Source organism: Podarcis bocagei (assembly GCF_964188305.1).
Source record: "Podarcis bocagei genome assembly, chromosome: 4".
Lineage (NCBI taxonomy): Eukaryota > Metazoa > Chordata > Lepidosauria > Squamata > Lacertidae > Podarcis > Podarcis bocagei.
The window spans coordinates 101520996-101534872 of NC_138128.1; the positions used below are offsets into that span (position 1 = coordinate 101520996).

The 13877-nt window shown below is 43.8% G+C and overlaps 1 protein-coding gene across 2 annotated transcripts in view; it reads left to right on the plus strand.

Annotated features, from left to right (window-relative positions):
* ETV6 (ETS variant transcription factor 6) overlaps positions 1-13877 on the plus strand; it is a 159048-nt gene that overhangs the window by 44111 nt on the left and 101060 nt on the right. Inside the window, exon 2 of one of the 2 annotated variants that reach the window (XM_081191044.1) lies at positions 13498-13627. In XM_081191044.1, coding sequence (XP_081047170.1) covers positions 13498-13627 — 130 coding nt within the window. Of the gene's footprint in view, positions 1-13494; positions 13628-13877 lie in introns of both variants that reach the window. The other variant, XM_081191043.1, reaches the window with a different exon arrangement.

Consider the following 13877-nt stretch of genomic DNA (forward strand, 5'->3'; position numbering starts at 1 on the left):
AATAAGTGTTGTTTGCTCTTTATAATACATGGAAGATGGATCTCCCTTGGGAGTTTCTGGACTCTCCTTCCTTAGAGGATTCTAAGCAGAGGTTGGGTGGCCATCTGTCATGGATGCTTTAGCTGAGTTTCCTACCTTGGAGGGGGCTGCACTAGAATGATGACCCTTGGGGTCCCTCCCAGCTCCATGATTCTATGTTTTTCTGCTTCAACAATATTTCATTGTGTTCCTATAATTTTAAGTAATGGAATTTTGTATAAATTATAAAAAATAAACATAATATGTTCTATTTACAAACAAAACATTTAAATAGCTACCTTTCTACTGGTAGGAGGGGGCATGGGTTTTTCCTTAAAAATTGGCTTTGGGGGGAAAACTGAAAAAAGTGTCCCCCCCCAGTTTTCCCATCCCCCCCGGCCTTTCAGCACCCACCCTTTGGAGCTCCCTGCCAACTGACACCAGGCAGGTGTTCTCACTGTACTCTTTCCGGCAACTGCTCAAAACATTTTCGTTAGGGCAGCCCATCTGAAGACGTAGAAGCTGCATGTGATTTACTTCCTTTTAACCACTGCTGACTTTAATCATCTTTTGAATACTCTTAAATATCTGCTTTTAACTGTGTTTTATCAATCATTTTAATGTTCTGTTGTATATTTTTATAAACTATTTAGAAGCTCTCTTACCATCATGCTTTTTATAATATATAATAACAAATTCAATTTAAAAAACACACTCATTTTCCTTTCAAACAGAGTTTGAGCCTTAGTGCAACATACTATTCAGTAACTGGATGTTGGTTACTTCTGGGCCTGGCATGCAAAAAAATTGCCTTATTCTTTGCACTGGCTGTCTTCAAGTCGAGATGGAAAGGCCTGGGGGGGGAAGCAGAAAAATTGGGGAGGGGGGAACAGGTGTCTGTGCGTTCCCCTCCCCCCGTTTTTCCCCAAAGCCGTTTTTTAGAAGTCCATGAGAAAAATGGCGAAGAGGAAGAAGAAATGGAAAATGATAGCAGTAGTTCAGAAAATGAGATAGAATAAACTGCATGCATATGTTGTGTCTTATTTTTTTAAAAAAAGAGTAGACCTTCTATGGAGCTTAAATATTGAGGTGGACCTTAACTTTTTTTGCTGTTGGTGCTAAGGAGCAAATCTGATTACAGTATTTTTTATGTTGATGGATTCTTGGTTTTTTTGTTACTTTTGAGGGAAAGGGGGTGGATACCTGTTTTATTGCAAGCATAATACTTTTTATCTACACTGTGTTTCGTGCAATTTGTAAAACTACTCCACACTGAACTTTTTTTCAATTTTTCCAAAATTTCCATTTTCCCCGGGGGGGGGGGGACAGGGGAGGGGACGTTTTTTCCTCGTGGCTTCGAAATTTCTGGAAATTTTATATCACTAGACTCAAGTATATTTGCTTGATAATTCTCATAACTCCTTCCCTATGTCCATTGCCACTGAGATGGGAATTATTTTCCACTTCCACTTCCCAAAGAACGGTCAGCTTACACTCTGCAGTGTAGTTGTGTTTGCCATTTTACACTTGTGACTTGCTCCATTCATTAAACTGAAAACCATTTATTTTTGTCACCAAACACTCTGGCCCAGTTCTCACCAAGTTGGTAAACCTCTGTCCAGGCTGTGTCATGTCAGACTGCGGGTGGCTGCTCACATGACTGAAAGCTCCTCACCAGAAGTGAAACAAATTTTTCCTACACATCATAGAATGTCAGGGTGAACCACTGTCACTGACCTGTCATCTAAATTTGTAGAAAGCAAGGTTGTGGTTGTTTTTGTTTTGTATGGAGGGGCATGCTGTCATGTAAGCGTTCATATGCAGCTTATGTATATAAAGTGAGAACTTTATGCAGTGAGAACTTGGACTCATTTATTTATTAAATTCATAAAATTTCATAAAATGCACACACACACACACACACACACACAACACATACACAATTCAACTGCCAAGTAACCTGTGAATGGTCTCTAAGGAAGATCTAATCAGTGATGGCTTCAGGTTCTCCAACTGTATGCTTGTGAGCATGCCTGAAGGAAAAGGAAAAAGTTTTTGCTGCCCCAAAATGAATTGGAACACATTTTATACTAGGTAAAAGGTAAAGGACCCCTGGACAGTTAAGTCCAGTCAAAGGCGACTGTGGGGTGCGGCACTCATCTCATTTCAGGCCGAGGGAGACAGTGTTTGTCCACAGACAGGTTCACGGGTCATGTGGCCAGCATGACTAAACCACTTCTGCCGCAACAAAACACCGTGACGGTAGCCAGAGCACACGGACACAAGTGGCGCTGTGGTCTAAACCACTGAGCCTCTTGGGCTTGCTGATTGGAAGGTCGGCCATTTGAATCTGCACAATGGTTGCTCAGTCCCTGCTCCTGCCAACCTAGCAGTTTGAAAGCATGCCAGTGCAAGTAGATAAATAGGTATCACTGTAGCGGGAACATAAACCGCATTTCCATGGACTCTGGCTTCCGTCATGGTGTCCCGTTGCGCCAGAAGTGGTTTAGGCCTGCTGGCCACACGACCTGGAAAGCTGTCTGTGGACAAACACTGGCTCCCTTGGCCTGAAGCGAGATGAGTGCCACACCCCATAGTCACCTTTGACTGGACTTAACCATCCAGGGGTCATTTACCTTTATTTTATGCTAAGTCTGGATTCAGGCATAGTGAGTTGGAATGTTTGTGGTGAGAAGCTATAAAGAACTTTGATAAAGCTTTGAAAACTAATAAGGAATAGTGGTAGTGATGTTGGAGCTCATGGAAGTTGTAGTTCAAAAGAGCTGGTTGGCAAAGGCTGCTGTAAAACATGTGCTTCCCCACTGCGCTGTCTCTGTAGGAGACAAGTTGCACTAAAAAACCACTGGAGTAAAAATTCCACATTGCTGCCAAGTGAAACTACTGTGTGCTGCATTCTCATCATGGCACATGCAGAAATACGGGAGGTGGCTGTCATCATTCTAGCATGTGACATGGGCAACTCGCCATAGATCATGTTGTAAATTTCCCCCCGTGTCACTAAACCCCAGTTTCACAGCCTCCAGGACTTTTTCCATGAATAAACATTATGACTTCTGCTGATTAAAAATGAGGTGTTGTTTTATTTAATACTGAAGAAAAATGGAGCCAGCATCTCATTTGTTTCTTTAGTTTGTTTATATTTATACTAGTGAATTGCCCACCAAATTGTGGGGAAGCATCCAGAAGCACGACCATTAAGGTGGGCCATAGCTGAGTAGGTGCTTTCTTGTTGTTCATCTATGTATGGCCACACTTACTTTTTAGCCTTTCTTTCCTGGTCTTCTAAGCATGGTAGCCTTTTCACTGTTCCTTAATATGTGTTGATAGCCAAGTACAGTGGTGCCTCGCAAGACGAAAAGAATCCGTTCTGTGATTCTCTTCGTCTAGCGGTTTTTTCGTCTTGCGAAGCAAGCCCATTGAAGGATTAGCGGATTAGTGCTATTAGGGCTTTTAGTGGCTTTTAGCGGCTTATCTGCTGATCGTATCAGCTGATAAGCGGCTTAGTGGCTTAGAAAAAGGGGGGGGGGGAAACCAGCAGGAACTTGCAAGACATTGTCGTCTTGCGAAACAAGCCCATAGGAAATTCGTTTTGCGAAGCACCTCCAAAACGGAAAACTCTTTCGTCTAGCGAGTTTTCCTTCTTGCGAGGCATTCGTCTTGCGGGGCACCACTGTATACAAATAGTTTCAAGATGAGGGTTGAGACTGATGTCCCGAAAGGAACAGGAAAACAGTGGCACAAGCCTTATAGTTCCCATGGGAAACGGATGTATGGGAGGCTGTCTCTCCCAGGAGAACAATTCTAAGTTCCTGAAATGCAGCCCATTCCTGTCTCCTCTATTTCAGCTGACCAGCAGTATTTCATCTCTGCATGCAAAACCTTTCAGAAGGTGAATACCAAAAGGCATTTCTGGAACATCACTCTAGAACAGCGCTCTTCAACCTTTGGTCCCATATGTTGTTGGATTGAACTGTCATCTCCAGCCGCAATGAAGGGAGGTTTAGCCCTGCAACATATGAGGACCAAAGGTTGAAGAGCATTGTTCTAGAAGAATCTATGCTACCCCGAAGGCTTGAGGTGGTAGTAGGTTACAGTGCTATTTAAAAAATAAAATATAAATGGAGGAAAAGAATTGAGAAATTGAGTTTTCCCCAATAATTAGATAAACAGTGCAAAAATGACCAGAATATTTGGAGTAAGTTGTGATAGTTTATTTGCACTAAAAAGTTGCAGACTTCTGGGTAATGGATGGGGTCGTGCTATCTTGCACTCACCTTGTAGATTATTAATCTTGTTTCCTTGCACCTCAACTCCCTGAAGGTTAAGAGTTTCTGGAGGGAAATTAGCTATAGGATTAGGCGGGAGAACACTGGAGAAAACACTGAGCAGGTTTTGCTGGAGGTGCAGAAGCAAGAGCTCAGCTGACATTGTTCATCCCAAAGCTAAACTGGTTGCTTGAAATCTCTTAGAGCTGCTTTTGTTCTGAACACACCAACTATGCAGCAAAAATACGGCAGCCTTCAGCTTTCCCCCTTGCCTATTCACTCTGCCGGACAAATTCTTCATTCCCAGCTGCATTTTAAGTGGCTCTTTAGAATCTTCATATCAAAGATAAGGGGAGAGCTGCTTTTGTGTTGTCCCTGGAGTCAACGGAATTTGTTCTTTCCCTTTGTTCGGATCATGTAACCAGTGTGCTAATTGGGCTTCTAACTGGAGAAATGTTAGGAGCATAGGAAGCTGCTTTGTACCAAATCAGGCCTTTGCTGGTCTGTCTAAGTTGGTATGCTCTGCTATGTCGACTCAAGACATTTTGATAGTCAAATAGTAAGATGGCACCTCTTCCCATGTCATGTACCAGAAGCCGAGCAGCCTTGCAGTTGAATCTTCCTTCAACACTGGAAATGGGATAGTGCCCTCCAGTGCACCTGAGGGGAGCAGGCTAATTTAGGGGCTTTATGGCAAGCCATGGAAGGAAATGACCAGGAGGCTCAGGAGGTATCTCCTCCGGTATCTTGTGCCTGAGATGGTCTGGCAGTAGCGCCCCAAGGTTTCATAAGAGAGACATTTCCAGCCCTACCTTGAGGTGCCAGGGGTTGAATCATTGTCCTTCTGCATTCAAAGCACGTCCTCTACCACTGCCAGCCTGTCCCTAAGTTTGTGGTGCAGCATTTTCATCGCGACAGCAGAGTTCTGCTGCTAGAGATTTTTGTAACTCCCTATTGCAGTGTGAACTCAGCTGAGTTCATAGAATCATGGAATGGTAGAGTTGAAAGGGACATTGAGGGTCATCTTCCCAATGCCTTGCAATGGAGAGTCCACAACCTCCCGGGGGAGACCATTCCACTAGCAAACAGCTCTTACTGTCAGGAAGTTCTTCCTGATGTTGAGTCAGAATCTCCTTTCTTGCAACTTGAAGCCATTGGTTCAAATCCTACCCTAGAGAGCAGGAGAAAACAAGCATGCTCCCTCTTCCATGTGACAGCCTTTAAGATATTTGAAGATGGCTATCCTATCTCCTCTCAGTCTCCTCTTTTCCAGGCTATACATACCCAGCTCCTTCAAGCGCTCCTCGTAAGGCTTGGTTTCCAGACCCTTGATCATCTTGGTTGCCCTCCAGTTTGTCAACAGCCTTCTTGAATTGTGGTGCCCAGAACTGGACACAGTATTCCATGTGTGGTCTGACCAAGGCAGAAGAGAGCGGTACTATTACTTCCCTTAATCTGAAGGGCTCTCACATGGAAGAGCGAACAAGCTTGTTTTCTCCTGCTCTGGAGGGTAGGACTTGAACCAATGGCTTCAAGTTACAATAAAGGAGATTCCAACTAAACATACAGAAAAACTTTCTGGCAGTAACAACTGTTTGACAGGTTGTGGACTCTCCTTCCTTGGAGGTTTTGAAGCAGAGGTTGGATGGCCGTCTGTCCTGGATGCTTTAGATGAGACTCCTTCATTGCAGGGGGTTGGACTAGATGGCCCTTGGGGTCCCTTCCAACTCTATGATTCTGTGAAATAAGTTTGCTGTAAGATTAATCTTGGGCACTTTTGAATTCAACCAAAGTATTCTTAGTCAGCTAAACATTTGCAACACTAATATAGCTATTGGTAACATTTTAATTTAACTGAAATAAGAGAGCTGAGGTGTCATATTCTTTCCTTTCCTTGTGATCAACTGCAGCACCTCCATAGTTTAAGATTGTTTGAGTAAATTTGGTCAAGTAGGGAATGAAATATGAGAGTCTCTCTCCTGTCCTGGTGTTTGCAGATTCAAATTCTGTTCAAAGGGAGATTGCAGAGGAAATGAACTCCATGGAATCACTCTGGTCAATAGAACAATCTTGGCTCCCTGTGTTCAGGAAATGAGATGTTAATCTTTTTCCAAATGCTGCTTTGCATATGGGTCCTTTCCAAAATTCTGCATTCTTTGCTGTTGTTTTTAATTTTCGTTATTTGCTAAAAGTATTTTAATTGGATCTGCTATACATCCTGAAGTGAATTGCTATAGAAACAGTATCCAGAATGACCAAAGGTCTATTAAAGAAAACAGCAAGGGGATAGAAGACCAAAGACAAGTATTTCTGCACTTTCTCCTTCTAGAGAGATTTGCTTGCACAATCCACAAGGGTTCAATCTGGAATCTTACTCCACCCCCCAGAATGTTCCTTCTGCAATGTATTTTTCACTGTCCTAAACCAGTTACAGGATCATGTATTGCAAATGTTACTAGATTTTGGCTACTTTGCCCAGGAGTAGATGGGCATTCATTCATTCATTCATTCATTGATACTGCATTTATATCCGATGTTTTCCTCCAGAGAGCTCAAGGTAGTGTGTACAGTGGTGCCTCGCAAGACGAAATTAATTCGTTCCGCAAGTTTTTTCTTCTTTCAAGTTTTTCGTCTTGCGAAGCACGGTTTCCCATAGGAATGCATTGAAAATCAATTAATGCGTTCCTATGGAGACCGCCTTCAGACCAGGTCCAGGGACAGTCTGTCCCCAGACCTCTTCTGAAGGCTGGCGGGGGAAGAAGGACTTTTCTCCCCACCGCCAGCCTTCAGAACAGCCTTCTGAAGGCTGGCGGTGGGAAGAAAAGCCCTTGTCCCGCCGCCAGCCTTCAGAAGAGTTCCCGGAGGGCTGCCTAGGCTGCGGATAGCAGCCTGCTGCCCGGTGCGAGGCAGACATCTGCAGCTTGGGGTGCCCTGCAGGACTTCCCCGCAGGGCTCTCCAAGCTGCGGATAGCAGCCTGCTGCCCCGCATGAGGGGCGCTCTTAAGCAGAGCACCCCTCGCGCGGGGCAGACATTCGCAGCTTGGGGAGCCCTGCAGGAGTTCCCCGCAGGGCTCTCCAAGCTGCGGATAGCAGCCTGCTGCCCCGCACGAGGGGCGCGCTTTAGCAGAGCGCCCCTCGCGCGGGGCAGACATCTGCAGCTTGGGGAGCCCTGCAGGACTTCCCCGCAGGGCTCTCCAAGCTGCGGATAGCAGCCTGCTGCCCCGCACGAGGGGCGCTCTTTAGCAGAGCGCCCCTTGTGCGGGGCAGACATTCACCCCACCAATTAATCACTTAAAATGCAATCCTATGCATGTCTGCTCAAGTTACTGTCTATAATATTTGTGGCCTTAGCCAATTAGATGAATTTATAACTTTCAGTGCTATTGATTTTTGCTTTGCTTAAAACTGTGGAGGCACATTGTAAAAATTTTTACTCTATTCTGAGGTGGCCTTGGTTTCCGTCAACTTCAGCTGGTGGCCCATCTGCCCGAGGATAGCATAATGTGTCATCTATGGTTCTGTAACCTCTAGGTTGGATTACTGCAACACATTATATGTGGGACTACCTCTGAAGACGGTACAACCACCTTGCTCACCAGGGCAAGGTGGTTTGAGGATATAGCACTAATCCAGATCCAACTGCACTGGCTGCCAATTAGTAGGGCTGGGCGATATTTTTTTTCCAGTATCACAATATATCACCAGCTAAACATCACTGTATCTCAGTATATCATGATACATATCCGTGGTGGCCATGGGCTTCACTGGGAATCCCCGTGGCAGAGGACTGCCCTGCTGTACCTCCCCGCAGCAGCAGAGGACTTCGCGGGCATCCCTGTGGCGGAGGAGGGCCTCATTGCACCTATCTGCAGGGTAGAGGGCCTCACCGGGCACCCCTGCGATGGAGGAGGGCCCCACCACACCTATCCGCAGCAGCGGAGGGCCCTGTCGCGCCTTTCCACGGTGGGGTAGGGTGCACTGCACTTTCCTGGGGTGGCGGAGAGCTTTGCCGCAGCTCCCTGCGGTGGTGGAGGGCCTTGGCGCGCCTCCCCATGGCGGTTGAGGACTTTAAAATGTAAGGAAGTAGTAGATTTAATAAAAAGATTAAATAAACTTCCATACAATATATTTAATATATTTTCAACTTATTAATTTTTTAAAAATATATTTTTATTATTTTCTTCCTTAAACAATATTTTCAACAATACAATAACAAACATAAAACTTTCTGCTCTGCCGAGCTTGCGACTTCCCTCCTTCCCTTGAATAGGTTTTCCGCTTTCACATCCTGTCTTGCATTTTAGTTCTTTCATCTATTGTCTACATTGTAGGATTTATTTCAGTCCTGTTAGTGTCTTCAGATTTTTGCAATTATGATTCAAATATACAATAAATTTACTCCAGTCCCTTTGAAATTTTTGATTGTCCTGGTCTCGAATCCTGCAGGTCAGTCCTGCCTGTTCTGCAAAGTCCATCATCTTTGCCTACCACTCCGAAATCGTAGGTACTTCCTACAAGGTCAAAGGAAATGGGAAATCTCCGCATTGTCTCTTTCACAAATCCTGTCTTAAGGGCACATTTAAGATATGAATAGGATGAGCCTGTGAGCTGGACTCAGGAACTGAGTATTTACCATTACAAAGGAATCGCCAGACTGCCCAAATAATGCTATCAGCTTCGGCTGGGGAGGGCGGGATATAAATAAAATTTATTATTATTATTATTATTCTCAGGTAACTTGCCAGAAATGTTTTCTGCTGTAGACCGCCTCTTCTGTGATGTAGGTATGATGTATCTGAGGGGTGGTCTTGAGCTACAGGGGGGCAAAAGGGGGGCAATATTTGCTAAAGAAAGTAAAATCTCTCACTGCCTCCATTTCTTCCCCTTCTATTTGCCAGGAGGTGATGGGACCAGTGGCCATGATCTTAGTTTTTTTGATGTTGAGCTTCAGATCATATTTTGCACTCTCCTCTTTCACCCTTGTTAAATGGTATAATAGATTTGCTGAATCATTACCTCTGTACATGTACAGAGGCTATGTCAGCTTTAGAGAGAGAGAGAGAAAAGAAAAAAGAGGTTTAAACCAAGAGGTGACAAAGCTACGCTCTGCACATGAAACTTTATTCAAATTTCTTAATGTAAAACTTGGAACCATTGAGGGCACTGCAGTGAGAAGTACCCCTTGCGTAAAAAATTATTTGGAAAGGTGATAATAATATTCAAACGGATAAAAATGCTTAACTCTAAGATTTTCTTATTGTTTACAGCTTCCCTTATGATATTCTCTACCCTTTTGGGGTTTTTACCCCTTACCTTTCTAAATATACAGATAGGTAGCCGTGTTGGTCTGCCATAGTCAAAATAAAAAAAATTCCTTCCAGTAGCACCTTAAAGACCAACTAAGTTAGTTCTTGGTATGAGCTTTCGTGTGCATGCACACTTCTTCAGATACACTTTCTAAATATGTTTGTAAGTCCCCAAAACCCTGCCTCCTTACAGGATAACCCTTCTACAGATGTGTTACTGCAGACCCAATGAAGAAAAAAACCCCAGCCCAATTCCTTGCGACCACAAGACTACTTATTACCTGCAACAACAACAAAAGAGTGGACACAGCAATTTCTTTCCAAAGGATATAGACTTGACGGGGAGTGGGGGCTGACAAAAGGGGCAGGTTGAATTGTAAATACATTTTCTCTCTTTTTGACCTCAAGACTTTGTGCCCTGGGATTGAAGAGTTAAGTAAAAGCAGCAAGAATTGTCTCAAAATCACATGATTGCCTCAAGATATCCAACTGGTGTGGAATTATTTGTATAATAATAATAATAATAATAATAATAATAATAATAATAATAATAATAATTTATTTATATCCTGCCCTCCCCAGCCGAAGCCGGGCTCAGGGCGGCTAACAACAATAAAACAGTACAAAAGTACAGCATAAACAACACTCTAAAATCATTCATTATAAAATTAATTCAAATCAAGCCACTGGCGACCATTGGGCCAGAGCTCTGCGAAGATTGCCGAGGGAGGGAGTCAGGCCGTGCCCTGGCCAAAGGCCTGGTGGAACAGCTCTGTCTTGCAGGCCCTGCGGAAAGATGTCAAGTCCCGCAGGGCCCTAGTCTCTTGTGACAGAGTGTTCCACCAGATCGGAGCCACAGCCGAAAAAGCCCTGACTCTAGTTGAGGCCAGCCTAACTTCTCTGTGGCCTGGGACCTTCAAGATGTTTTTATTTGAAGACCGTAACTGTCTCTGTGGGACATACCAGAAGAGGCGGTCCTGTAGGTACGAGGGTCCTAGGCCATATAGGGCTTTGAAGGTTAAAACCAGCACCTTAAACCTGACCCTGTACTCCACCGGGAGCCAGTGCAGCTGGTATAGCACCAGGTGAAGGTGATCTCGCAGCGAAGACCCCGTAAGGAGTCTCGCCGCGGCATTCTGCACCCGCTGGAGTTTCTGGGTCAGTCTCAAGGGCAGCCCCACATAGAGCGAGTTACAATAATCCAGTCTGGAGGTGACCGTCACGTGGATCACAGTGGCTAGGTCAGGGCGAGAGAGATAAGGGGCCAACTGCTTAGCTTGGCGGAGATGGAAAAATGCCGCCTTTGTTATAGCTGTAATCTGCACCTCCATAGAGAGGGAGGTATCGAAGATTACACCCAAACTCTTAACGGACGGTGCTGGCACTAATTGCACCCTCGCAAGAGATGGGAGTTGCCCCCCCCCCAATCCCATATCGCCCCGTCCTAGCCACAGGACCTCTGTCTTCGAAGGATTTAGCTTCAACCGGCTCCCACGTAACCATCCAGCCACAGCTTCCAGACATCTGGTCAGTGTATCTGCTGATCTGATCAGCTGATAAGCGGCTTAGCGGCTTAGAAAAAGGGGGGAGGGAAAAAAACAGCAGGAACTCGCAAGACATTGTTGTCTTGCGAAGCAAGCACATAGGAAATTTGTTTTGCGAAGCACCTCCAAAACGGAAAACTCTTTCGTCTAGCGAGTTTTCCGTCTTGCGAGGCATTCGTCTTGCGGGGCACCACTGTAGATCATCTCCCAGAAAGCCTTAATCCTTGGGCATGTCTACCAAAGGTGAAAGAATGTACCTTCAGTCTCTTTACATTTCCAACATTTATTATCGGGCAAATGATAGATTTTTGCAAGCTTGACTGGTGTCATGTACCACCTGTATATCATTTTCATAATATTCTCTCTTAAGGCATTACATGCCGTAAACTTCATACCTGTGGTCCATAACTGTTCCCAGTCAGCCATCATTATGTTATGTCCAACATCTTGTGCCCATTTAATCATAGCAGATTTCACCGTTTCATCCTGAGTATTCCATTTCAACAGCAAGTTATACATCTTTGACAAAGTCTTAGTTTTGGGTTCTAACAGTTCTGTTTCTAATTTTGATTTTTCCACCTGGAAGCCAATTTTCTTGTCCAAATTGTTTGCCTCCATTATCTGATAATAATGAAGCCAATCTCACACTTTGTTTTTTAGTTTCTCAAAACTCTGCAGTTTCAATCTATCTCCCTCTTGTTCCAGAATTTCCCAATATTTCGGCCATTTGGCCTCCATATTGAGCTTTTTCTGAGCTTTCGCTTCCATCGGTGACAGCCACCTTGGGGTTTTGTTTTCCAATAGGTCCTTATATCTTATCCAGACATTAAACAATGCTTTCCTGACAATATGATTTTTAAATGCTTTATGTGCTTTGACCTTATCATACCACAAATATGCATGCCATCCAAATACATTATTAAAACCTTCTAAGTCCAAAATGTCTGTGTTTTCAAGAAGCAGCCATTCTTTCAGCCAGCAAAAAGCTGCTGATTCATAATAAAGTTTAAGGTCTGGCAGGGCAAATCCACCTCTTTCCTTTACATCCGTTAGTATTTTAAATTTTATTCTAGGCTTCTTGCCCTGCCAGACAAATCTAGAGATATCTCTCTGCCACTTCTTGAAGCAATCCATTTTGTCCAAAATTTGCAATGTTTGAAACAGAAACAACATTCTAGGCAATATATTCATTTTTATCGCAGCAATATGGCCTAGCAGTGAAAGCTTCAAATTTGACCAGGTTTCTAGATCTTTTTTCACTTCAGCCCAGCATTTTTCATAATTGTCTTTAAATAGATTCCCATTTTTAGCTGTCATGTTAATCCCCAGGTATTTCACTTTCTTAACCACTGTTAAACCTGTCTCATTCTGAAACCTCTCTCTCTCAGTCACTGTTAAGTTTTTCTCTAAGACCTTTGTTTTTAACTTATTCAGTTTAAATCCTGCAACCTGACCAAATTCTTGAATCAGTTCCAAAACCCTTTTAGTACTAGATTCTGGCTCCTGTAATGTCAATACTAAATCATCTGCAAATGCTCTCAATTTGTACTGTTTAGCTCCGACTTGTATACCTTTAACCAATTGGTCCCTTCTAATCATATTCAGCAAGACCTCCAGGATCGATATAAAAAGCAATGGGGAGATTGGGCAACCTTGTCGTGTCCCTTTTTCTATCTTAAATTCCTCCGTCACCACGTTATTTACAATTAATTTAGCCTTTTGTTCTGAATAAATTGCACTTACACGAAGGCATCCATTTACAACATTACCAGGTTATTATTTTGTGGGGCAACAATTTTTTAGAAAACGTCTGCGGCAAACCCGGAACTACCAGAACAGGTTACTTCTGGGTTCGCGGCTCACGCATGCGCAGAAGCGCTAAATCGTGCCGTGCGTGCGCAGACACACGCTTCAACGTGTGTCATTTTTGGGTTGCGGTGGGGCCTCTGGAACGAATCCCCACTGTACCCCAAGATTATACTGTATATCTTTAGATGCCAGGCAGAAACATTCCTCTGCTCTGAGGCCTTTGGCTAAATAAATGAACAGTGGCCTTTTAAACTGTGCATGTGTGGAGAGGGGGGTTATTATTATTGTTTGTTACTATGTTATGTTTCTATATTGTAAACTGCTCTGTGATCCTTGGAGGAAGGATGGCATAGAAATAATAAATACATACATACATACATACAAACAACAATATTCGTAGACTTAAAATTTTATTATCTGACTGCAGTTCTCTGCCATAGAGTTCCTTTCTTCAAAGATGTCTTATTTTAATTCATCATCTTTTGCCCCCAATTTCATATTATTCTATTTGTTCTTTCCTATCCATCACAGCAGGAAAGGATTTCATACACCCCTCCAGTGAGTCCTGTACCAACTTATACTTCCTCGTCATCACCATTACATGTCCCAGTGCCTCGAGCGATCAGGATGGAGGAAGATGCCATCAGGCTCCCAGCCCACCTGCGTGAGTGTTCCTCCAATACTGGTATCATTGGGGTGGGAGGCGCCTTTCTTTTGTTGTTGTTGTATTTGTAGCTTTTATTTAGAACAATGGACTTTCCTCACAAATGCCATGGACACTTGTTCTTCCTTCCTCCTTCCACGGATTGGTTCTTTGACTGTCATGTGATACATATTTCACCATCGACAGAAAGGTGCATGTTGGGCTTTGTGTTTCCCAAATACTTTACTGGCAGGACACAGGGTGCTCCGAA